Source organism: Agelaius tricolor, unplaced genomic scaffold (assembly GCF_023055355.1).
Source record: "Agelaius tricolor isolate 1412-34295 unplaced genomic scaffold, bAgeTri1.0.p SCAF_27, whole genome shotgun sequence".
In the NCBI taxonomy this organism is placed as follows: Eukaryota; Metazoa; Chordata; class Aves; order Passeriformes; family Icteridae; genus Agelaius; species Agelaius tricolor.
Window position 1 is genome coordinate 8,509,942 of NW_027269287.1, and position 26,470 is coordinate 8,536,411.

The 26,470-nt window shown below is 37.2% G+C and overlaps 1 protein-coding gene across 2 annotated transcripts in view; it reads right to left on the reverse strand.

Moving 5' to 3' along the window:
• Positions 1-26,470, reverse strand: part of PCSK5 (proprotein convertase subtilisin/kexin type 5) — a 229,819-nt gene that overhangs the window by 151,966 nt on the left and 51,383 nt on the right. For both annotated transcript variants that reach the window (XM_071448591.1, XM_071448590.1), the window contains exons 4-5: positions 6,972-7,115; positions 4,673-4,749 (exon numbers count right to left, since the gene is read on the reverse strand). In XM_071448591.1, the coding sequence (XP_071304692.1) occupies positions 4,673-4,749; positions 6,972-7,115 (221 nt within the window). The remainder of the gene's footprint in view (positions 1-4,672; positions 4,750-6,971; positions 7,116-26,470) is intronic.

Genomic DNA, 26,470 nt, shown 5'->3' on the forward strand with positions numbered 1-26,470 from the left:
CAAATCACTAACAATGCTCCTTGCAAAAAGTGGCATCTCAGTCTGTAAGCTGAAACACACTGAACTTCACTACAAACATCTGCTAAAATTGCAGTACAATAAGATGTGGCCATAACAGCAATGAGTTTAGAATCAGAATACAACCAAAACACAATAAATCAGGATTGCAGTCACTGACTGCAGCTTTTATACCAATGACCTCTGACTGCTTGGTTCAGATCCTGGTTTTCACAAATGAACATGTCACCAGTTAGAGAAAACAATCCAAAATCTGCAGTTTCCTAAGAATCCTAACTGAAGTCCATGAAATTTGCAGTGACACTGAGATACACTAGACACCTGACATTTAGTCATTGGTACTGGAATCAACAATACCAGACTCAGTGTAAGCATTTAATTCTGTTGATCTGAAACACATATACACATTAAGTGAATTCTCTAGCCTAATTATCTTCCCCTTAAGGAGTATTTCTGTGCTATCAGAGACGCTTTTCTGGCATTAAACAGACTGCACTCAGCCAGTTGACAACACCACTTCATGCTTTTGGTTTTTCAGCCTCTAGTGGCAGGAGAACGTCATGTTGAAAAGTCAGGGTATGAAGAATACCAAACACAAATGAGATTCCCTCTGAAAAAAAAGCCTTTACCTAAGAGCTGATACCTTACTCCAACTGAAAGCACAAGATACAGCAGTGCTTCTCCTTATAGTTTATCTTCCCTTCTGCTTTGTCTGCAGGACACAATACAGCAAATTTAAAATCAATAGCAACAGGTGCATACCAGCACTCAAACTACATAGAAAGATACTCCCAGTTGTTAGCATTCCTTTCTGTCACGCTGCTGCTGTGGAACCTTTTGAAATGATCTTTCAAGCCACCAGTGAGAGACTTGAGGCTCTCTGTGTTTGCTGTGCTCACTTCAGGTATCTGCACTGAAGAATGTCACAGTAGGCAAAATAAAGCTTTCAATTTTCTTCTATTGACTATCCAGGCAGAAATAGAAGATGATCTGCCTGTCAAGTATCTTGTATCCAATATGATTAAATGACTCTGGAGGTACTACAGGCCTTCACCCTAAGCAGAGAGTATAAACCAGCAGTCTGTCACTCTGTGAGGAAAATTAAGATTTTGGTGTCTTATTGGGCATTTATGTTAATGTGACTGGCAAATGGAAGTAATAATGAATCATAATGGATGCCATGGTAAAACAATGCCAGTGCGTTGGATCAAACAGGACACTCGCCAACTCACCAATTTTTTGTTTGTGAGAAATGCTGTGAAGTTCCCCATATTGCAAAGTTTAGACATAAGAGATTCTGTTTCTAATAACTTTTGAATGACAAGAATTGTTGTCTCTCAAAAATCTTACACTCATTAAAAAGCAGTTTAGGAGGTTATTGAAATAAATTATTTATGTAGTGGGATGCATCATTGAAAAATGTTGAAGAGGCATCCAAAGTGTGACTCAGTATCTCCAAAACAGAAATAACAGCTCACTTTTACTTTTTCTTATGTAAGTTTAATAAGAACTGCATTAAAGTCAACTGGTATTATTTAAAGGAGTTTCTTTAGAAGTCCCTCTGTTTTATAAAAGTACTCATCACCATAGTAAAACCTAAGCTTTGAAATATGATCCCTAAGAAATTTCTTATGAAACAGAAGAAGCAATTTTTGTTTGGTCAAAATCAAAAAATACTATGAACATTTCTGTTTTATTCCTGAGGCTATACAATAAGAACAGTACTATTTCAGTGATCCCATTTGCATTCTGTTGTGGACCTGAGACTGATAATGCCTAGTTTTATAAACATAGATGATAACAAATAGCAGTGGAATAACAGAAAAAAGAATAAAGCAGTAAACCAAAACAAGATGCCTTGCATAGCACAAATTACTTCATCCACAGCTGACTGCCTCTGAGCAAAAGGAAACTCTAGTGTAAGTCTGTACCGTTTAGAAGCTTTGTGATTTGCTGGCAATTTGTAGAAACCAAAGGAAACTTTTGGCAGTATGCCTACATACCATAGTAGTTAAAGAAACTATCATCCCACCCATTTTGACTATAAGCCTTGAAATACTAGTCTAATGTTTCTTCCTACCCTCCTGTTCTCCTTAGCTAGTAGAAGATTTAACATAAAACTTCCAAAATGTAATTTTAGAAAGTGCCACTCCGGTACTCACACTAAAGTAATCTACAGTTCATTTTTTCTTGCCCCTTTTCACTCACCAATAAGTCTCAGCAACAGAAAGTCGTCACTCTAATTAAAAGTGAAAAGCTAGCACACAGATCCAATACTCTGATGTTTCACAGCTGCATGCAGAGCCGCCCAGACACCTGTTTATTTTTATAGCAATTCCTTTTGCTCTTTATCATTCCATCCCTTAAAGTTGGATTATAAAATGAGGCAGAATAAACTACATCATCATGAAAATGACAGCGCATTTGTACATCCCACCTTCATTGAAAAACACAAATCCTTACAAAGCAATTTTGTTTGTCCAGCTGCTACCGCAGGAAGTAGGAATCAACCAAACTGATCTACACATTATGAATTCTTTGTAACGCATGGCTTTCAGAATGTACTCTCCTTGTGTTTAGCTCGACTTCTGACACAACTTGAGTATCTAGTGCCAAATGGCCATGTATGCTGGACAATCTGAATTCCTGCCCCAATTTCTGAAGGTATTTTAGATACAAAAAATATAGACAGGCTATTAGTAATGCTTTTCAGTAACCATGCAGTAGTTTAACTCTTTGTTTAGTCTAGGGACAACTAGGAAAAAAAGGCAAGAGCAGCAAACACTGAAGGTAGTTAGCTGCTGATTACCACGCTTTGTGTGTCTGCCAACTGGAAACATAGAGCCTCTAAGTCCTTAGAAGAGCTTAGGCTGCCAAATAATCCTGCACTGAAAACATGCTTCATGTATCCTTGGTGTCCAAAAGCTGACTCTACACTGACACTCCTCCTGATAACACTGACAAAGCTCAGTACAGCACAGCTTCTGCCTTCCTATCACCCACATTTCACTGCAGAATCCTGGAAGCTGGGCAGTGAAAGTACCTAAGAGGGAGGCAGGGTATGAAAACTAAAACCCTCTAGGCTCTAGGACATAAAAGAAGCAGTCCAAATTTATATCCTGTATAAAACTTTAACTACTAATAAAACAGAAAGCAGACTCCGTTTTCTGGACATGCTTTGTAAGAAAGTAACTTCAGTTCTTCTCAGCCAAAGAAAAAGATTCAACTTCACAGGTAAAGGTATGTGGCTTCTTGCTGCACCCAGAAGTCCTTGAAAGTCCACTGAAATTTCAAAGTCTCCAAGTGTACCCTTGTTATACCCCAAGTGCAAGAAGAGGTACATCTTCTCCCAGATGAGGCAGGATGTATCCCTGAAGTGTGTGTAGGTATAGGTGTGTGCTGGACAGCAGAAGAGAGGGATGTGCTGTGATGCAAACACAGCAGCTCAGCTGAAGAGTATTTGCAGAGGGCAAGTAACAAGGCCCTGTACTTCAGCCTGTCCTATTATGATGTAACAGCTTTTCCTGCCTTTATGAAGAAGGTTTTGACAAGGAGAGGATTCTCCCATCTAAGTGTGATCCAACGTTGCTCCAACTTGTTTCTGCAGTTTAATCAACGTTAAGTTTTGTAGCTGACTCCCAGCTTTCACCTGCTGCATTCTTCTGGACAAAATTTGTTTGCAGGAAAGAAACAACACAACCCCCAAAGCATTTTAGTTGTGTAAAGGACAAGGTTTCAACCTTTGTAGTTTCTTTTCTGTGGGCAGAAAGCATTAAATGCTTTTCACAATTAAAAAAAAAACCCAAAAAAAACAAGAACCCAAACCTCAAGAAAACAAAATGTATAGTTAACATATTGACAACAAGCGTATTCTCCTTCCTTCAAAAGATGCAATTCCACAGAAAGGTGTTTCTTTCTGCCAAGTACCTAGCTAATAAAATGTTACCAACAAATAACTGCCCTCAAATATCCACTGAGCAGAAAGGTGGCCCACTTCCTGAGGTGAAGTGTCCTCCCTGATTTTCTCCAAGCCTTAACTATGACACATCTAAAGAGCAAGATGGAATGAGAAATATCAGAAAGCAGAACTCTGAAGGGGAAATATGTCATTCATTGAGATATCTCCAACTAGTCATCTGACACAGATATAACCTGCCAGAATTCCCACTTCTGTGTTTTTATCTAACTCCAAATGAAAAATCTCCATCACTTTATCTCCATCACATTGTTGCAGGGGGAAAAAAACCAACAATCTCCACTAATTTGCCTACTTCAATTAAAAAATTCTACAAAGTTCAAGAGACTCAGAAACTAGGACAGTTGTAACACATAATAACAGGCTAATAATTCAATGAAATTATATTTAAGAAAAGCAAGTCATCCCATACATTCTGCCTCCTAATGGGATTGAAAATGGTTCGTTTCACATGCCCAGAACTCTCAGAAGAATTTTTATGTGTTTTCAGATAGGTTCAAATGATTTCAAAGAGTCATATGTGTGCATGGAAAAGACAAAAACATGTATTTCACAAAGATTTTAATGCATATCATTCTGTTTAATGAGGAATAAAGTTTTGTAGAGTTTCATAGGCTAATTGGTACTTTTTGTCTGGTGGCTTAGATTGGAAATGTGAAGGGTGTCATAGTGCCTTACTTGTTCTCGTTGCTGGCATCATATCGAGGCATAGGGTCAAAATCATTTCCATTTACATCAAAACTGGCTTGCGAATCCTGTATCCAACAGAAGAAAAAAACCAGTTGCTAATTAATTAGCCATCTACTCCTGTGACCTATACATTCATTAGCAGGTTCCTACAAAAGAGTAAATAAGCTAACTTAATATTCCTGTGGTTTTATGGTGACTGTCTTTTAAGGCAGCATTATATACAGGAATTATATATTTTATTTTAATTTTGGAAAACACATAAGGATAAAAAATGCTCTGAAAAAGTACAGGTCCAGCACTAGGGAGGAAATAGAAAATGGTGTTTCATTTAATGAGAAGACTACTTCTCTTCTACAAACCTTTAGGAAGTTAGGAGAGTTCATTCTCAAAACTGAGATTTTGCTGAATGTTTTAAGATTCAAAAATTTATCTTCATGACTGTGACTGAAATTTCAGACATTGTTTCAAGAAATAAGAATAATATAATTTTCTTAAGAATATTGTTATAAAATTACATCTTGGAAAGCAACACAAACTGCTTCCCCATTTCCTTGAGAGTACAACTGTTTCAAATATCTGCAAGATATCTGTCTTTTTGTTCCATATTTGTCATGGGTCTTACAGCTAAAAAGAGTTCATAGAATGAACAGCTGCTGGTTTGTATGGCTCTCATTAATTGATGCAGTGACATGCAGTGTGCTGACATGGAAAGCAGCAATTCTTAAACTATTGTTTGTTCAAAACCAGTTACACATTAGCCTCAAATATTCCTATTTGCAGCCCCATCACCTATAATCTGAGATATAGAACATATTTATGATCAAATATATGGAATTTCCCAAATTCCAAGCTGGCACCAGGAAAGGGAGAGAGGAGCAGTAAGGATAGAAATTGTTGCTTTCAATTCAGTGGTAGGGCAGTACTGATACAATCTGGGTCATTCACTGAGGAGGTAAAATTTTATCTGCTTTATTTAAATAATATAAGATATTAAAATGAAAGATGTGTCATGTGATAGGATCAAACATACATTGACAAATTAGGCAATTGCCCCCCAGTTGTTTTCACATCCTCCAAGCTGAGTTCCACATGTACCATAGGGAAGGATACATATGTAGATATGGCTAATTTAAAATAAGTGGCTTTAAGCTGTGGACACCATTGTGGTTTCTAATGGGTCGTTAAAGATGTTTTTGTCACAATCTCTTAATGCTCTATCAAGAAGTAAAGTTGCTGGCAAGAAGCCTTTGTTTAGGGCTCTTTAACAAGATCTACATTTGTAATGGGAATTAGGATACGTGCATGCCTTGCACTGGTCATCTTCACCACTCCAGCTCAATCCAAATATATTTGCTTCTTTTATTACTCTGCGTAGAAGTACACCTTGAACACTCTATTTTACACAAATAATAAGGTCCTCACAGTTACATGCCTTCAACTAATGCCTACTTCCAAAAGATAGGACAAATCACTCCAGCAAAATGTGGACCTCATGCTCTGAACAGCTTCAAACTCTGACACCAACACAGGAACTAACCCACTAGAGAAGAAGATTCTCCTTATGTTATCAGCTTCCAAGACAGATTAAATCAGTCATCTAAACATGGTGAACCACAAGCAAACAGAAATCTTGTTAGGCAAATTGAGACACAGAACATAGAAAACAATGGATGCAGCTCTATCACAAATTGTGAGGGGACTCAGTAGAGTTAAGAGAGTTATTAGAAAGAATATTCTTTCAGAATATTCTATACCTGTTCTTAACTGAGTGAATCATGAAAGGTCATATATCTTCCTTTCATATTGTTTCTAGCAGTATAATAAACAGCTTTAAAAATTAATGCATTGAAGGATTACTGTAAAATTACTGTCTTTGAGAAAAGCTTCTCTCTCACTGACTAATGTATTGGCCAAATATGGAATTCATCTGTGTGTGTTAACTGAAAAGCAGTGTATTCCATTTCTAAGTTCTGAAAGTGTGAAGATATTAAAAAAAAATTGCAGAAGAGACAAAAAATATCCAGTAATCGGTTCCAGTTCTTCAGAAATTCAGGACTCAGCTACAAGAAGCATCCAGATATTAAATACATTCAGATGAAACACAGTCTTAACTAAAACAATGCATATTATCAAAACCTGTTTTCCTTCCACCCATTGGTGTTAACATTTGAGGAAACACTTGTATGATTCTTCCCCCTTCCCTCCTCTTTTCTCCATCTTTCTAGAAGCAGCAAATTATTTTTCAGTAATAACAAAGCAGGAAATCTGGGCTTCTGTGGACACTCACATAATTTTGCATCAAGTCTGGGTGGTTTCTTTCAATGCCGTCATCCAGGATGGTGACCACAACATTCTTTCCAGTGTAACCTCTCTTCCAAGCACCTACTATATTCATATCTGATTGGCAATGGTGGGTGTTGTCACTGCAGTGCTGGGGAAAGAAGAGGAGACAAAGATGTTGTATATTGGAGGTTATTGAGCAGTGAGGGATTGAGATACTATCCTACTGACATTAACGTTACTATTTAAAATTGCACATGAACATATTGAGTTGAATAGGAACTATACAACATCAACACCTTTATTTAGACAGAAAACAATTTTAAAAAATGCAAATTGTACAAAAACTGCTAGTCCCACTTATTTCTCTTTCTGATTACTCTTCATGCTAAGCAATAAAAAAGGAGGCATTCAGCTGTACTGAATTTGAAATATTTGAATTTTTTTTTTCAAAAAACTAAACCATATGTGGATAAAAGTAGCCTGTACTGAAATGCTAATGGAAAAAAAGAACCACCTTGCTTTTTAGAGCTTATACGCTGTGTACAATTTCCTGACAGAATGTTTGGAAACCAATCAAGATTCATTTCTATCTACAAAAGAAGGCTTTTGGCAGGTTTTGTGCAGTATCAGCAGGAGATGAGCCGCAGTTAAGAACCTGTAATGAAAACACCACCCTGAAAAACTTGCATCTTAGGGGGTTGGATGAATTGTAGTTAGTGCTGATTGACAGCAGCCTGGGGTACAGCTTTTAGAGCAACCAAGTCCAGTATCATGGAGGAAGAAAGTTTAGCGTACATTAAAGCTAAAAGCCTCTTCCTAGACACAAATGCACCCAGTTCATGTGAAGAAATCTGGCTCGCCATGGCAATGAGACATGACCCTCAGTATTTGTAATGCCCCATTAGCCACTCTCTAATCCATACACAGAGCCCTCCCCTGTGAAATTAGTTCAATGAGCCTCTCTCATGAGTACTGCTTTCCTGCAGCTCCGCCAGGCTCAGACAGAGAAATAGGCAAAAACAGAAAAAAGAGGGGGTACAGGAAAGAATAAAAGTAAAGGGTGGGAGGAAGAAAAAAGAAATTAAAGAAGAAATTTGTATCATAACAAATGATGGCTGTAGAGCCATCAGTGGCTGTAGAGCATGCACCACCTCATTCCCTGTGTCTCCACCTCATGTCCCCACTTCAGCCTCATGTTTGGTCACTCTGCTGCTTCTAAGGAGTAAATACATTTGGAGGGGTGTACTCCACCTTGACTAAGTCTTCTCCAGTCAGCGAACTTTCTCAGTCTCCATTGGCAAACCTGTGTGCAGACTGATTCTATTAAATCATATTTTTCCTCCTCCTTCTTTTTCTCCACTTTACCACCCAAATCAGAGGATTTAAGAATGGTCATTTGTTATTACTAGAGCAAGGTTATATTATTATAGATAATATAAAGTCTCTCTCAGGGTTTTTCCATTATGCCCACAAATATCTGTCTCTCTCTGTCTATCCATCCCCACACAAAGGACTTCAGGGACCAGTTCCAAGGAATGTGTAGCTTTTGTTCTCTGTATTGTTTGGAAATGCTCATACTGCTGGCTTTATGAAATTAATTACAGTGTAAACTTGCTGTCTGAGTGTAATAGTTGTACACACAAGGATTTCTAATGTACAAACAAGATGGTTAAACAAATTTAATGTTTCCAGGTACATCTGTCTTTTTCAAAATGTTACTAAATTAAGTATCAGAAAATACCTGCCAAAATTTTTAATATCATCCCCCACATTTTCTGATGTGAAGACAAAGAGACAGGAAGATGGAACCACTAGCCTTTGGCCACAGGGTGAGCTACAACAGCCAATCAGGATTCCTGGCTCTGGCCTCCAGTCAGACTTACTGGACCATTACACTGTGCCTTTATCCCCATTTCTGGAATGCCAAATGACCCTCAACTGCTTTGCCTAATGTCTTGTCCTCTCTTCCTAAGGGATGAGCTTGTTATTTTGCTTTCATGCCAGCCAAACCACACAGGCTGAGCAAGCATATGGGTATTTTAATCCCCATTCCTTTGGATCTCTTTGGATCTCTGCCAGAAGATCACCAGTACTTCCCTTAATGAGTCCATTGCCCTCACTTGTCTTACTTGAATCTTTTCTTTTGTGGTGGTAACTGAAGGGGCCTTTGCTACATGCATGGAGACAGCCATGAAAGACATGTCTTGCCTTACTGTGTGCTCTGATGGTTCTCTCAAGAGACACATGGGGTCAAATTGATTAAGGAAGGGTAAAGCAGTTGTAACTGTGAGCCCACTTCTAACTTTAGCACACAGCGTATGTTAACATAGGACTGTTAATACAAAATGTAAAGGCAATAAAGAAGCATCCAAATGGGAGTCATTCAAAGCAGATGAAGAGTTCAGTTATTATCATTACAAAAAAAACAACTTCTCTTGTCCTATTTAGAAGAGCATCTGGATTTTTTCACCTCTACTCCCTACTGTTTTTTTCTTCTATTCAATTATTTATTTATGCATTTTTTAATCTCTGCCCTGTTTCTAGCCTTATTTTTCTCTTTCATTACTGTCTTTTACCACTGAAACACCAGTTTTGTTTAATTCAACATCTGATCCAAGATTTCTGTATTTTAATCAAAAATTAGACTTTCCCTCATATTTGTGTCTGTATTTCTCCAGATAAATCAGAATGGGCATTTTCCTCTTGGAGCAGTCTGATTGGTCTTTAATCAAGAACACTTTGAATCTGAGAGTGGAATTACTCCTTAAGTACTATCTTTTATGGTATATGGTACAGATATGGCACTCCACATACCACAGCATCTAATATGCCAGCTATTACTTGGCTTCACTTGCACTCTTTTCTGTCCCCTTGGACTGATTTTGGCTGAGATAGAGTAAATTCTCTTCACAGTGACTAGTATAGGGCTGTTTAGGATTTGTGACGAACAGAGCTGGGATAAAACAGGGATGTTTTCGTTATTGCTTAGAAGTGGTTGCCAGAGCCAAAGCCTTTTTTTCTCTTCACATCACTCTCTCAGTGAGGAGGCTGGGGGTGGACAAGAAGGTGGGAGGGGACACAGCTGGGGACACAGGTGACCTCAACTGACCATATCATAGGATGTCATGCTCACTACTTAGAGCTGGGGAGGGGGAGAAGGAAGGGGAAAATGTTCCAAGTTATGGCATTTGCCTTCCCAAGTCATTTTTACACAATGGAGCCCTGCTTCCTGGAGATGGTTGAAAACCTGGGAAACGGTGAATGAATTCCCTCGTTTGTTTTGCTATTGTGTGCAGCTTTTGCTTTTCCTATTAAACTCTTTTTATCTCAATGCATATATCTTCTTGCTTTTATCCTTCTCATTCTCTCCTGATCCCACTGTTGGGGGAGTGAATAAGCAGCTGTGTGGTGCTTAGCTGCTGGATTGGGTAAAAATTCCTCTTTCCTTCAAAAAACACTTCCTGCAAGGAAATTTCCTTAAATTTTCTTTAAGCACCTACTGCTTCTCTACCACCAATCCAAATTACATTGTCAAGTTGTTAGGACTGGTTTTAATTAATTTGGAAGTAGTTTTTCAATTTACAGTGTTACCCAAATAAAGAACTATTAAACATCTGTCATGAAAATAAATGTTACATGATCCAGAGTGACTCAATTTTGTATCAAATGAGCAATTACTGAATTTTATGGTTTACTTTCAATCTATTTTCCATATTCTTTCTTGTTAAAATTTTATTTGAATTAGAATTTTGTTAGGATAAAAACAATTTTTTGCCATGATCCTGTACAAATACAGTGGTTGCAAGCTTTTACTAGATCTGTCAATCTTTGAACTGTTGTTTTCTGAATTTTAAAGGAAACAGTATAAAATAGACTATTCTACTGTATTTTCTACCTCTTGAAATCAGCACTACTTCAACATGCATTGCTTTCATCCATAGCCTGGAGAATACCACCAAAAGGAATAAACAAACTCTTGCCCCATTACTTAGAGTAATTTTACTAAGATTTTAAAGATTTTACTAAGAATTTAAAAGGGCATTCAAAGCATGATGTTTTTCTTTGGAATGTTTAATTTCAAAATGCTAATGATACAATGGATGGTATTTCATAAAAACTATGTACAAGGTGGAAAAACCTCTGAAGTACACATAGAAGAAGGAGGAATATTGTATGAAAAATTTCAAATATTGAACTTTTCCCATACTTGAAATTCAATACTTATGAGCATAAAAACACAAAATATATCTTGTTCTAGATATATCTTTGATATCTTTGGACAGACATTTTGGAAGCCTGCCTTTTCACAATTAACAAACAGACATAACTTTAGAAAGATTTTCTGAAGTTTGCATGTTGCAGTCAGTATAAGACATGGGGATGGATTCTCACGCTTTGTCTTAGGTTGGAAATGGGGGGGTGTATTCTATTCCTATCTGATGGGGCAGTTAACTTCTGTTAATTAGGCGGTTTTCTTTTTCTCTTCCACAAGCCATTCTCCCTCAGGGGAGATATCTTCTGTTCATGGGCCATTAAGTGTCCCTCCATGACTGATAAAATTACATCATCTTATTGGGAGAAACTCTGCCCAGGGGGAGGAGCCAAGCATTCCTAACTGGATATAATCAGAGATCTGGAATACCACAGTCAACCTTTTCCATTGGATTCCCAGAGAAGCAGCTGTCTTCTCCAGTGGATCTTCAGAGGAAAACTATACCCTTCTACAGGATCACTGCTTCAACAGAACCAGATCTGCTACGCCAGGAGGACTGCAGCCACCACTTAATTGGATTTCTACCAACACCCTGACCAACAGGGTGTCAGCTTGTATTCTGGCTCTGTCAATGTTGTTTAGTAATGCTACATTGTTTATTTTATTTTTCTTTCCTTCCCTAATAAAGAACTGTTATTCCTCCTCCCATACCTTTGCATGAGAGCCTCCTTAATTTCAAAATTATAACAATTTGGAGGAGGGGGTTTGCATTTTCTGTTTCAGGGGAGGCTCCTGCCTTCCTTAACAGACATCTGTCTTTTCAAACCAAGACACGCTTATTTTGTGAAATGTCTGTAAAAACTACCTTATGGTCATTATCTTAATGTGTCTGCTGCACTAATTTTTGCATTTGGAGTCTTGGTCTATCCATTTAGGGATCAGAAACAAAACTGAACAATTAAACTGAAGAATCAAGAGCATATCAATGATTAAAATATTTTGGAATTACAAAGATTAAAATCAAATTACAACTGTAAAATTCTGTTCTGTATTGCTTAGCAATGCCTATTAGTCTACAAAACCAGAGTAGAAACAGAAGTTTCCAATTCTGTGACATACAGTTCCTCAGAAAAGGCATACTGTGCCCTCTGTAAGTCTTCATGACTTCACTGCACTGGTTTCTTGCAGTTTTTGAGTTACAAGGAATTCTTTGGCAAGATCCAGTCCTTATCTACGGGGATATAAAGAAACACAACATGATAATCAGAGTGACCAATTGTGAGTTTGACAAGCCCTAGATCTCATTTAGTGTTAGCGTACCTATACTTCTGACCATGGGAAAGCTCTGAAATACTAGATCCCAGTTAGGGATTAGAAAAGATAGATTCTGGGTATTGAGAAGAACAACAACAGCAACAATAAGAGAGTCTGGTTTCCTTAGAGTCATAGTGAAATGGTCTTTGACACATACAGAAACAAAAATACTACAGTCATGCTCTCTGCATCAGAGGGTTTGTCAGCTACTAACTTGCAAGCATGGAGAAGACAGAAGCTGCACAAGTTGGCTCCTAGACGAAGGACAGTCAAGGACCTATGGCTTGACCTTGAGCAACACAAGCAGAGAAAATGGAGCACACAGGGCTGATTCTGACATTCTGTGCAGTTAAAGAAATTACTATCTCCCTCCTCTGTGCAGGGAATGTAATTTGGGGCATTTGGCATTCCTAGCCTGGGTCCAGGCAAATGCACAGGCAGCAAAGGTCATATGCTTTTTAATAGAGGGGACATCCTAATGCTACATTCAACTTTCTGAGGTATGGATTTGTGCAGTGTTTTAAGTTAAAACTTGCCAATTATTCTCTCTTTTCCTGGAAAAAAATATTATTATGCTTTTCAGGTGATCCAATTTTAAAGGGGAATCAAAGAAGAAGCAAGGTAATAATCAAGACAGTTGGAAATCTAGGGTCCTTATTAAAATGGGCATAAGATATGTGATCTACTGAAATGACTTTTTGGCTTCTCCAAAAAGCCAAGAGTATGCACTTGAAAGCTACATTTTCTAAACAGACTATTAAAATAATGTTTCTTTTAAAAAAGTATTTCTCACTTTTTAAAATTATTTTATCACAAAAAAAAGATGATCAATGAAGAGGTTATAGAAGAAGGAATACTTGCAGATCTTTATTTTTCTCAGGCATAATCTGACACAGTGCATGACAAAAAGCACATGATAACTCTATATGAAAGGTATTTCCTTCTGAGTTACATCTTTAAATAATTTCTGATTGTTGCTGCACTCTTTATGTTTAAGATCTAGCAGGAACAGGCAGATAATATAGAGCCTGATTAATCTCAAATACAAGATTCTTTTGCATGAAGTATCATCCAACTTCTGGAGTCATGCTGAATTGCTACTTTTTAAAATCTGTACCTGTAGCAAGAGAAATATTTCAAGACTGCATGATATTAAATATTTAATTCCAATTTATTGCTTATGCAGCTTCAGAGGGTTTAGTTAATTTACTTTAGAGATGAATTTGGTTCTTAAACTTCACTGATTCATTAACAAAGAATAGACTTAGAGGCCAACAAAACAATCACAGACATGCATTATTTTTTGCCTCTTTAATGAAGAAGAACAGAAAATCAATATGAAAGGGCTTCTTACTTCATAAGAGTATTTCATGACTACAGAGAGAAAAGAATAACTTACAAACCTACATATATGGGTTTTCACAGTGAAAAATATATTTTTAAATGTTTGGGGGTTTTTTTTGGTGCTGATCAAACTGCTATTCTTAACAAAACAGAATAATTCATAACATGTTAAATTTGTGTTCAAGAAAAGTCCATCAGTTTTTCATCATTGGCACTTTTTAAAATCAATATTCGTGGTTTTTTTCTGTAAACTGTGTGCTGGCTTAAAGAAGAACTAATTTAGGGAAGCCCTTTATGTCCATTTCACACAGGCTGATGACAGTGCACTCTTTTTAGGGGTGGGAAGCTCCCCTGCTTCTAGGACTTCAGACAGCAAAGTTTCTCTCCCAGCTGCAACTGCCTCTAACATCACCTCCTCTGACATAAGCCATAACCTGTGTCTCCAACAGGATATCTGCCTCTAGTCCCATTTCTTTCCCATGTGGTGGCAACAGGAGAGATTCCTTCCAGGCTGAGAAAGAAAAGCAGCTAAAAATGCTTTGTGGTTATTGTGCATGTACTGCCTCCTCCACTAAGAGGCAAATATGAAAAGTTTCTTTTAAAAACTTTTTAAAACCACTTTGAAAGGTTCACTACAGTATAATAATGATAACAACAACAGTGATGATAATAAACAGCATATTAGACCTGGTGCACCTTGTATGTCCTTGTATCACTGCTCATGTGTCAAAGATCATATGCTGGGAGGTATGTGTCAGTGTATGGACTCTCCCTGAGAAGCACTGGGAGAAATATAAGAACAGCATGCAGAACATTTTGGGCAGAGAGAGAGAGAAAAAAAATAAACAATTGCCTGTGGTTACTGCCAAAAAATGCCAGAAGGAAAGAAGCATGCACTGAAAGGTATGTATGTGGCCATCTTCTCTCAACATCACTGCACAATGACTTACTGCTGCTGCTCCTGTTGATACCATCAATACCATATAAATAGTCTACTTAGCATGCAAATGCATTTTTCCTTGTCCAAAGTCTTGAAAGTATGGAACTTCTTTTACTAATTAGAGAGAGTATGTGGGAAGAACAGCCTTAGCAGTGCACCACCAAGCCTGGGGATTCAGTATTCATGAAGGACAAATGACTCCTCAGAGAGACAATACTTTCCATTTTACGTGGCCTTTGACTCACTTTTTATTTGACCCCTTCTAAATCACAAAAAAGAAAGAAAAATAAGGCAATGTTACAGAAAGTCCAAAGATATTTTTTTAGTAAGAACAAATTTCTCTCTCTCTCTCTCTCTCTCTCTTCAAGCTAGACTGGATATTTTCATTATTTCTAAGAAAACAATTAGAGAGATGGCAAAGATTGCTTTAAAATATTTTTCGTAAGTTTCTAGAGATTCTTGCCACACTACTAAGGACACACTTCACAATTTACTTTTTAAGATGTTTTCTAGTAAAAGACCATTAGTTCTACATCTATTTGTTAAGGAGCTTGGAAAAGGAAGGTGGTTTTATTTAGACCTTGAGTAAACATATGTTACAGAATTGTAATAACTGCATGGAAAGAAGGCCCTGAGCAGACGGCTTCAATTAAGCACTAACTTTCCAAGAGACTGACTGATGAGTGGGAGGAGCCTGGGGCTTACACAAATCCACTTCCTTCTCTTTCCCTCTTTTTTCATTTTACAGTGAAAAAGGAAGAGTGGTGCTTAAGAAGAATATACTATTTTGGGATGCTGGGAGTGGACAGGAACTAATATGGGATAGACCAGGAAACTTTTTTTGTTAAGAATGTTATGAACTTGTAGGACTAAGAGGACTTGCAAGGAAAAAGATGAAGAGATGTTGACTCTGAATAGTTGTATGCAACTTTTAAGGACTCTTGTAATGCTGCAGCCCTTTTTTCTCTATTTTATGTTGTGGTCTGATTGTGCCTCTGATCCATGAGGCAATACCCTCCTGACATCTGGTCTCAATGGGATGTCCTGGGGGAGGAGAAGGAGGGACAGAGGGACAATGAGAGGGAGGGATGTGAGACAACAGGACACATTCAGGAGGCTGAAGGAAAGATACATGTCCTATTCTTTCTGAAGGAACAAAAGCAGGTAGGAAATACAGGGCACTTTTAGGTCAGAATATGAAGAGAACCCCATATTCCACTACTAGAAATGGAGAATGCATGTGGTGTTCCTCAGGCTGAAACTGTTTCACAGTGCATTCAGTACAAGAATAAACATCTATGCTACTTAATATCTAGCATACTTTTCTCTAAGAGCCACAGCCGTCAGGTTATTGTAGCCTTGGTCCATTATTTGTTCAGGTATATCAGAGGAGACTATAACTTGCCAGAGGACAAACTTTAGGATCATGAAAACACTCCCTTGAGACACAAGTGCAGACATCACTTCATGCCCTTCTTAGACAGCCTTATAAAAGTGTTTCATCTAACACTGGAAATGCATGCTGTGAAAATTCATTAATAGTAGAGATGAAGACTAAGATGAATGGCTGCTAATTTAGCTTGCCTACAGGGAAGTAAATTCTGTAGGCATCAATAGGCTTTTCACCATTTGAGTGTGCTAGGGTTGATGAATGCAAGGCCCTCTGTGTAGTATAAGTGAAACCTGGGAAGATAAGGCCAAACCACTAGAGAGGGTGCATAGTTATAATTTGCAGTTGACATCATCAGGTCTAAATGAGAGAACTAGCCCAGAGAAGGGAGGCCTGGGAAGGAAAAGGAGGCTTGGGAAGTAAAAGGAAAGATTACTCAAGAACATCAACAAAAACCCAACTAAGAAACACCAAAAAGTTTTGCATATGATAAAGAAGTATCACACCATTATTCTTTATATTGTCTCAGGAAATTTGACTCAGATGATCAAATTTTGCAATGTTGAGCAAGGTTAGTCCAGAGATTTATGACATAACTGTGCAAGAAAGACTGTGCAAAATAGACAAGGAATGCAAAAATGTTGTCAGAATTGCAAAGAATCTTACAGAAATCTCAGCACAGTGTCAGGATTCTAGCTATCTCAGAAAATACAAATATTGGGAAAGGTTCTGGAGAAGTCCAGTGTATTTGAAAACACTATTTTTACTGAGAACTGGACACAAACTGATGTCTATTGAGCTTTAAGGATCTTGGGGAGCTGCTGCTAATCTAAATCCGAACTTAAGCATTAAAGACACATAGATACCATTGATCTCAGCAGTGCTATGAAAGAACTTCTCCCAGCTGCAAACAAAGTAATTGAATATATGGAACTAATCTGAGAACACAGTTTTGAACTAATATTACAGGAATGTATTCCTTTAGACAGAGAAAATATACAACCTCAGTGTATGCACCTTTTATGCATATCAAATGTAATTTGTCTAACAACAAGTGGAGGAAAATACTATTGGCTTATACTACACATAACGCAGTCTTTGCACTGAAATGATATCCATTCATGATAACCTTCAGAATTTGCAGGTATCTTTGCAAATCCAGGAAGTCTGCAGAGAAAACACTCAAAGAAAGAACTAAAGAAAGCTATGATTAGAGCATTGTCAGAAGGAAAAAATATATACAATCATAAATAAACTAAAGGTGTGAGTTTAATTTTATGATTGGTGACAATTTCTCTGTGTCCATCACTTTTTCTTGTACTACAGCTATTAAATATTCTCTGTATTTTTTATAACACTTTCTGCATTCTCCTTTTCTCTCCTACCATCATTATCTTTTATGATTCCTGTCAGTTACCTTTTTTACCTTACTCTACTTACAAATCCGAGCTGTAAAAGGATCATCTTTTCCCTCTTTGTTTCTCCTACAAAGAGTCTGCTGTTTAACTTCAAAGATGATTTTAAAATGAATGAGCAAAAATATGTTACAAAATTAGAAAGGTTCTTCCAAGTAAAAGGGGGGATTATCAGGGAAATACAATGTACCTCAAGTAAACTACATTTTTTCCATGTTCTACCATGAAAACAACCATGCTACAAAAATGTTTTTGCTCCCTTAAAAACTGTAGTGAGGTGTTTGGGTCCACTAGAAACATGGCATGAATCTGTAAGCACTTAACATATCCACTCATAAAGAAGCCAGCAGAAGATTTGGAATATCAGTTTGTACTTTGAATCCATTATGACTCCTTAACATACAGTTTGTTCAAGGAAACATTACTTAGCATTACAATTACATTGCAATTACTAAGTCTCAAATCTTAAGAGGCTCCACTGTTAACTTGTAATTCAGGAAAGTGTTGAAACAGTGTTCTTATATAGAACACTCAAATCTGATGACAGAAAAGTTAGTGGGGCAGAAAGTACAGAGAGCAACAGAGACAGTGATGTGGATCACTTATCAAGGTGAACCTATTTAAGCAGAGGTTTATATATATAATATAAAACTATACTATAAACTATGTTTATAATATAGTTTTATATAAAATCATGCAAAAAATTATGCCTATAGAATTTAGAGTGCAAGGCTTAAAATGTGAATTTTCAGAAAACCAGTAATAGTTAAAAGGATTTAAAATCTAAGGTAGACAGTTATCTGCAGCTTCAAAAAGATGCTCTATGAAGCTACATATTATTCTCTGATAGGTAAAGCAATGGAATAGCAAAAAGTGGGTAAAGACATTTTTCTTAATGACGGCAATGAGGCTATTTTTGGAACGATGCATGCATGTGCCCAGTATTGAAGTTTTACAGAGTATGTTACTGGAGAATGAACACTGAATTGTTGCTTGTTTTCTTGATGCTTCTTGTCTGAAATAAGTAGTGTAAACACAACTTACAGTGATTCTTAACAAGTTAAAGAACCTATTTTAATCTGAGAGGGTAAAGACATGACTTGACTGCAGCATGCAAATAACTCAACACAATTATATTTTTGAAGGGGCAATATTTATTTAATCTAGTAAAGAATGGCCTAACAAGGTTAGTACAGACCAAGATAAACATGCAACTAAGATGTGTAAGATTTTTAATCATCAAGAAAAGGCTTAATCAAACCAAAGGAGAATTAACAAAGGAGTTGAGAATCTGATGCTGATTTCTATGAGACTAATGTAGCTGAATGTCAGGAACTCCACTGAAGCCTCAGTAAGAAGTATGATATGGGAGAACTAAGCTTTTTTTCTGCTATTTAACTACCTTCAAATAATTTGAGAGGAATCTTCAGTTTATGCAGTTGGGTGTGGGCTTAAATATAAGCATATCATGAATAATTCCACTCTAAATACACAAAGAAATATTAATTACTGTGACTAAATCTCAATCAGATATGCTAAGTAAGAATGTCAAAAGTCAAATAGAAGATTTTAAAGGTCATCTAGTCAAACTGTTCTGCAGTGAGCAGGAATCCATTCATTGTGTCTTTGGAGAGGCAGCAGGCCTCACAGATGAGTAGCTGTGGGAATCTAAGCACAGAATTGACATGAGACATCCAAATAAGCTGATTTGTACTTTTTCCCCTTTTGACATCTTACAGGAATGAGGGCTACAGCTGAGCCCCGAGATGTGTGGCTAAGGTCATGATGGCCTGCTGATGGAGTGTTGGGTTATCAGGTGGACAATGACCCTTAATGCTGCCATCAGCCAGTGGGGAGAGTGACTGATGCTAAATCATCACCTGTTCTGCTCCACCTTTGCACAAGACCCATAGTCTGTAATCTCTGAGCTACTCTGGACATCTCCTTTACATATAAAGTGGCTGCCCATCACCACCATTTACGATGTAAATTACAAAATATACAATCTCGCCTTCACTATTACCGAAAGTATAAACTGGCATTTGAAATCCTGTAGGGCAGAGGATGAGAATACAATCAACTTTGCAGATAAGTAAATGGGCTTGCTCATCTCCCAAGAGCAGAAGCACCTCTTTGGGTGAGTTCTGCACCTCCAACTGAGTTGGAATATACTCAGGAATATTTATACATAGGACTGTATACATAGTACATGTACAAAATACAGTTTGCAGGTCTAGTGAATTCATCACCAGCAATCTAAAAGAATCTATAATTTGTTGCTCCAATAAACTGCACTGTTGGTGACTCTATGTTTGTGAAAGTTCCTATTGACGTCTAGCAGACTTACAGCACTGCAATGATTAATTTCACTGTTAGTGAATCTGCTCATGTAAGTTCTTATTGAACTCAATCAGAATTATGCTGTTAAATTGATTTTAATCAGAAATGAGGCCCACCACACCCAGCCTCTCTGATTTCTGAAAACTAGTTGGAAAGCAATGGTGTTCATTTTATGCCAAAGTTAATGCAACACATCTCCATTTAAGAGCGGGTGACAACATTTTTGAAAAGTTGAATAAAATTTTGAAAAAATAATCTTAATTTCCTCTGGAGCAAAATTTTAGAAGTTTTAGTTGATAAGCATCACTGCATAGATATTGATTGTTTTAAAACAGAAAAATACGGGTTTGTGTGGTTGCTTTGCTATTGATAAGAGTTTTCAAAGAAAAAAGATTTCTTGAAAAATCAAGAAAAAGTTTTCATTTTATAACCTTGATTGTTGTGTAATATAAATATAAAACAACAATAAAAATAGATAAAATAAAAATAATAACAAATACTATTATTTTCTATTAATTCAGCTGAAGAACCATTTCAGTCTTGTTACATCCTCATCCGTACCTCTAGAGATGGACGATTTGACATACAACAACTCACAAAACCAACTAATGTAATGAAAGGCTTATTAAAACACAAAATTTGGGCCAATTAGCAGCCAATTAATGTTGGCTTGGAGGACACTGGGAAAAATCAACAGAACTTAGAAGTATACATTAAGTTTAGGAATATGTTTAAATCTGTCCTTGATCTGCAGTGCATTCAGGTGGATGTCTATTGCCAGTGAGGTGTATGGGATCCGATCCTGTACCTGTACACTTTGTTGCACACATTCTGAGTAACAATATCATATGGGTGTAAGAATCCCTGTCTGGGCAGGCTGTTTGGCTAGTCTGGCTAGCTATGGACCCCAGCCCACACGATCTCACATGGGCAAAGGCAAAAGACTAGAAGTGCTGTTCTCCACATGGGGACAAATGTCCTCTGTTTATTGACTTGTGAGGAGACACCTCAGACTCAGGCGATGCCCAGGTAGAAGACAGAGTGTTGCCTCATGGTGGGAGACATTTATCCCAGGGGAATGGGGGGCAGAGGAAGAGTACCACAGCTGATGGGATACCAGTGAGGAGGGGCAAGGGGAGGGACAGACCAGGGGAGAGACCCCCAGAGGGTACTGGGGAGAGGGGTGGGTGAGAGAAAAAAACACGTGATAAGAGGGGGGAAAAACAAACCATGTGATATAACATAAACTATTCAGTGCAATAGAAAGACTACTCAGTGCAAATCTCCAATCACCCAGCGCAAAACAACTAAATAAACTATTTAGTGCAATACAACATACAGGCAGCACTTTATTCTTAAATATCTCTTTTTATTCTTATGAACAGCCAAAACAGCTGTTCTTTTCCTTCTATTTAGCCACTTTTCCCCTGTTTAGTCACTTTAAGCTTTCATCCTTTGACTTATGGATGCCAGGATTTAACATGGATACTATTATTCTAAGTATTATATTCTTAGTATTCTAAGTGAGAACTTTTCAATACACAATAAGTACTTTCCTTCTTGTCTCTCTCAACGTAACACATGAATCAAATGAACAAGTGCATGCAGCGTGATTAGAATCTCCTTGCCACCAAAAGGACAAATGGGGAAAATTCACCTCATATGTCATTGCATGCATTCCTTCTAATTGAATTTTCCAGTATGAATCCATTTCCTAGTAGTATCCCTACTGACAGATGCCTACAAGAAAAGTAACTTAGAATAACTGATAAATTAGAATTTTTAAATTATTATTATTTTTAAAATCTAAACACATCTACTGACATGTAAATTGTCCCTGTCCTTCCCCACAGAACACAACTGCATAAGGAGACCTCTGCTGCTTGGTGCCTGCCTGGAGGCAACGTGAGTCATAACCTCTGTTTCCTTCACGTTCACACATGTATATAGAACTTCTGCATGCCAGGAGATTAGAAGAGATGCATGGCTCAGGCATAGTTTGATTTTTCCTGTTAGACCATGGGACAAATCTAGTGTGTGAATCATTCAAATATTGAAAACACTGAAGATATTTTCTAGGCCTTGGTATAGTAACAAACCAAACTTAAAAAGTGCATTTGGCCACCCATGTAAATTAATTCAGAAGAATAAATGCTGAATGAGTCTCAGAATGTGTCTGTGGTTACAGTTTACATAATGCACAATGTGGTCTTTGGGTACCACTGTGTTTGAAGTCCCAAACAAGATCAAAGCTGCTTCACACAGTGAGATCAATACTTGCAATTTTTGAATACTGGTGGAGCAGCAGAAGCCAGAAAGTGAAAGCAGACCACATCTCATGCCAGTATGAGTGGCTTTAAAAGGCAGGAACCTTTCAGAATTTAGTTTGCTCTCACTGGTCAGTATCAATGACAATGGGTCAATGTTATGGTGTGTTTGGGCAAACATTTTTAAAGGACAGGTGCAAAGTAGAAAAATGCTTTCAATTTCAGAATACTTTTATCCTCTTATATAGTATGCCATCACCAGTCTGGAGTGGTAGCAGATGGAAATTGCAGGAGGGAATTATGTAAAAAGGACAATCACCTAAGAGTAGCAAATAGATCTAATAATTAAATAAAAACTAACAAGATAGCTACCTAAACTGAGGGTCAAGATCCCCAAGAAGCTGGACCAATCCAACTCCTCAGTGTTGTTAGTGAAAATTTTGATCTATCCTCGTTTAGTTTCTTTTGAGGTTTTTGTTGGTGTTTTTTCTTTAGTTGGTTGGTTTTTTTTTGTTTGCTTGTTTCTTATTTTGTTTTTTCTCTGTCATTCATAAGAGATGATGCAAAGGGTGGGGACAGGATTGAGGAGCTAGGGGCAAAGATACTGTAGGTGGTAGGATGCGAACACAGAGCCTCAAGCTTGTGTGCTGTCTTGGGAAATTTCATCATCAAAAAAGAGTCTTGATTCTTCAACACCAATTCAGTGGCCTACAAGAACTGGGATTTTTCTTTTCAGAATCATGTTATCTCTAAGCAGACTCCTTACCAAGATGTAAGGGCTGTAACACTTTCTAAGTAGGCTACATTAATTTCTTAATCTGCATTTCAATTCATGTGTAGATGAGGTCCTAGTTAATAACGGTTATATGGATTTTAGTGCTTCAGCAGCTGGTATCATCTAAAGCTCATCCAAGCATGGCATGTGAATGCTTGCATTTAACAATCCTCAACAGCTTATTTTCAGCCAGACCAGGAGACTTATAATGAGAAAAATGATTCAAACTTCAACCAGGCTATGGAAGAGGTTTTTGTAACTTCAGAAATGCTTTTTCTTTGCTTAACTTATGTTATTTTTTTTCTAAATGGGATTTCTGGCTCCAAATACAATTGTATGACTAGGAGCTGGTATTCATAAAACCCAAACCAGGAGTTTTTTACTCCCAAACAGTAGTTCACTGTTTATTACTAAACTGCCTTGTCCAAAAGACACAGGAAAGGGAAAACCCTGTGATACACTTCATATTTAGTCTATCATATATCTGCCGGTCATTAAGCCACTGTGTTTATACTACACGGGTTTAATATAGTTTCAAACTGTTTTGAAAACTGAAAAAAACTGACCTTTTTTGTTAGAAATTCACATAAAAATCAATGAAGACAGGAAAGATGCTTAGATGGCATGCTACTCATGATTTGGTGAACTCTATCACTATTGAAAGGGTAAGACAAAAGCAGTATTAATACCTTAAACGATTCACACTTTAATCTCTTGGGGATATCTGAGGCTCTTCATTCCTGCACATTTCCTCTTCCTGACCACATTCTTTTCTGCTGTTAGCTGGAAATGAGTTCATTTTGAAACAGCCAGTTCTGCAGGATTTATAATCTCAGCAAAAAAGCAAACACAGATACTGCCTATATTGCTCTACACACTAGAATTGGAGTATTTTTCAAAGAACTCTACCTGCCTCTCCTTGAGGAGACTTGAGGTCTTGCTCTGTCAGAGTGTCCTGTTCAAAATGCTTACTTAATTTATTCGGGTTAATTTTCATCAAAACTTATTAGAAGTCATGCAGATATGCAAACAGCTGCTGGACTGCTTTCCAAAATGGCGCTGATAGAATTTGTGTACTGCTAGTCTCTCCTGCTATCTGCTCCTTGTTGGTTGGGAAGAAAATCCTATCCACTGGGCTTGAGTAGCAGAAGTAATGCACAGCAGGTATTTCACTACATCAGAATTATCTAAAAGTAATGCCAAGGGAGACCTACATTTAATGAAGTAGTGCAGAATGCATTTTATTGGAGTGTCTGTCCTCAGTGCATTTGCTTCCTCTGTTGTTGGGGGGAGGGGGGGCAGTTTCCATCTGTTTTGTGGGTTTTTTTAAAACATGGACAAAAAAGGAGCATGAATTAATGTTGAAAAAGGCTCAGCAAGAACTAAGGTGCTCTGCAAACTGGTAATTTTAGTCACAACGTTTGCTCACGTGATATACAGGAAGACACAATTGAACATAGATGCCTCATTCCATGGGGTCTATATGGAATCTGTCTTCAGTTAAAATGGGCATACTGATTTTTAACGACCAGTACAAGACGTAACATTCTAGGGCCAAATATTGTTCTCCAGTTTCTTCTTTGTCACAGATCAAACTCTCCTCAAAGAATCATGGAATATCTCAGGTTGGAAGGAAGCCACAAGAATTATTAAATTCAACTTCCTGCCCCTCACAATAGTACCTAAATCATATGACCAAAAGCATTATCCAGACTCTCCTTGATCCTATGTACTGAACAGTTAGGAAATTGACTTACACTTGCATAATACTTAATTTTTGTCTCCTGTCTGGGAAGTAATATAGTAAGTGTTTGTGTCAGAAATTCCTAGAAGTCTCATAGGTTTATGAGTATGCTTCTGATAAGGGCAAAATTACCATGTCACACCATTTCTTATCAATCAGACCACAAGACAGGTAAGCCTCAGAATTAATTCTGCACTGTGGTTGTGTATTTTGGTAATTTTGGAATTCGTGATGCTTGTTTTTTAGGTGAAATAATGTATAAAATATTAGTTAAGTAGATACACCTTTCCAGAAGTATCTTCAATTTTAGTATGTGGACAACACCAAAACAAGATATAAAGTTTGAAACAAATCAGTATTTTTTCTATTAATTAAATTACCTCTCCTTTTTTTTAGTAAATTAATAGAATATTCAGTACTGTGTGGCATAAGAAATTGTTTTGCTATTTGGCATTACTTAATTTTGATTTTTAAAAATCTGAAAAGCAGATAGTTAACTAAGCAGCTGCTCCTGAAAACTGCTCTTAGAAAGCAATAATTCCTTCTCCTTTGTAAAGAGGAAAAATGTACTTCCAGGAAATTACGCATCTCTGTTTGTATCAATGGTTTTCCTGCTGAAGTGCAATGTAAGATAAAAACTGAAATATAGCAGAATGTGTCCCAGTATGACATTCAAAAGCTAAAATCAGATATTTATCAAATATTGTTAGAAATTCAGCAAAGATTTTGAGACATTATAATTTCTTTACTAACTGCAAAAACTACTCAGAAAAAGGCAGTGCAGAAAAACAGTATTACACACAAGTGATATTTCACGAAGAACATTATACAAACAAGTACCTACAGTTTCTTAATGTAACTCAGTTGCTGCTTATAAAAAAAAAATCATGTTAAATAAATTCCATAAAGATAAGAGTGGATGCTCTGCCTATGAAGATACAATCATAGTAGTAAGTAGGCAGAAGAATGTGTGCTTTTGCTATATGATTTATTACCAAATCTTTGACACACAGGAAATGCTACCCCAAAGCAAGCAAGGAAAGAATTTTGGTATTGCTTCTTCTTGCTTCAGCAAAAATGCTGGCACAACCCCCAGAAGGTGCTGGCTTCCATTTTGTGTTTTCTGGGCATTTCCAGGTGTGCTTATCTAGGAGAACTGAATATCCCAAAGGAACAAACCAAGAAGCCTATCTAGTCTGTTCTGCCTTCAAACTATTTGCTATCCTTGCTAAACTATCTGCATTAATAATCTCTTTTCAGCAGGCATGGATAAATCCACTTCTACAGGCTTTTTTGACTACCTAAAGTGTTTCGAAAAGGAAATTAATTTAGGTCAAATTGTGAATTACTTGACTTCATTTTATTGTTCTGCCTTGTCCACACAGAACAACAAAATATGTGTTTCCACAGGCAGATTTGCAAAGTAATGTGTGGCAGGCAGAGGGTTCTTTCGAGCGGCACTTCTGCTGAAGTTAAGTCACAGATCATCTTCTGAATTTACAGAACACCAAAAGCTTGATCTTCTCATGCAATAAAACCCAAAAATATGAAAGTGCATGCAACAACCAAACCAAGTTACAAAATATGCAAAACACTTTCAAGCATGCCATGCCAACTTGGAAAGAAAAAATATTTGGCTTCCACTGCACAGATGAAAGGAGAGAACAGTTCTTGGGAGGGCAATAAAAAGAGTGAGGTTTTTCCTTAGTTCTCAAATAAACTTTTAGGAGGTCATAAAGGAGAGTGACAAGTATTCATTTG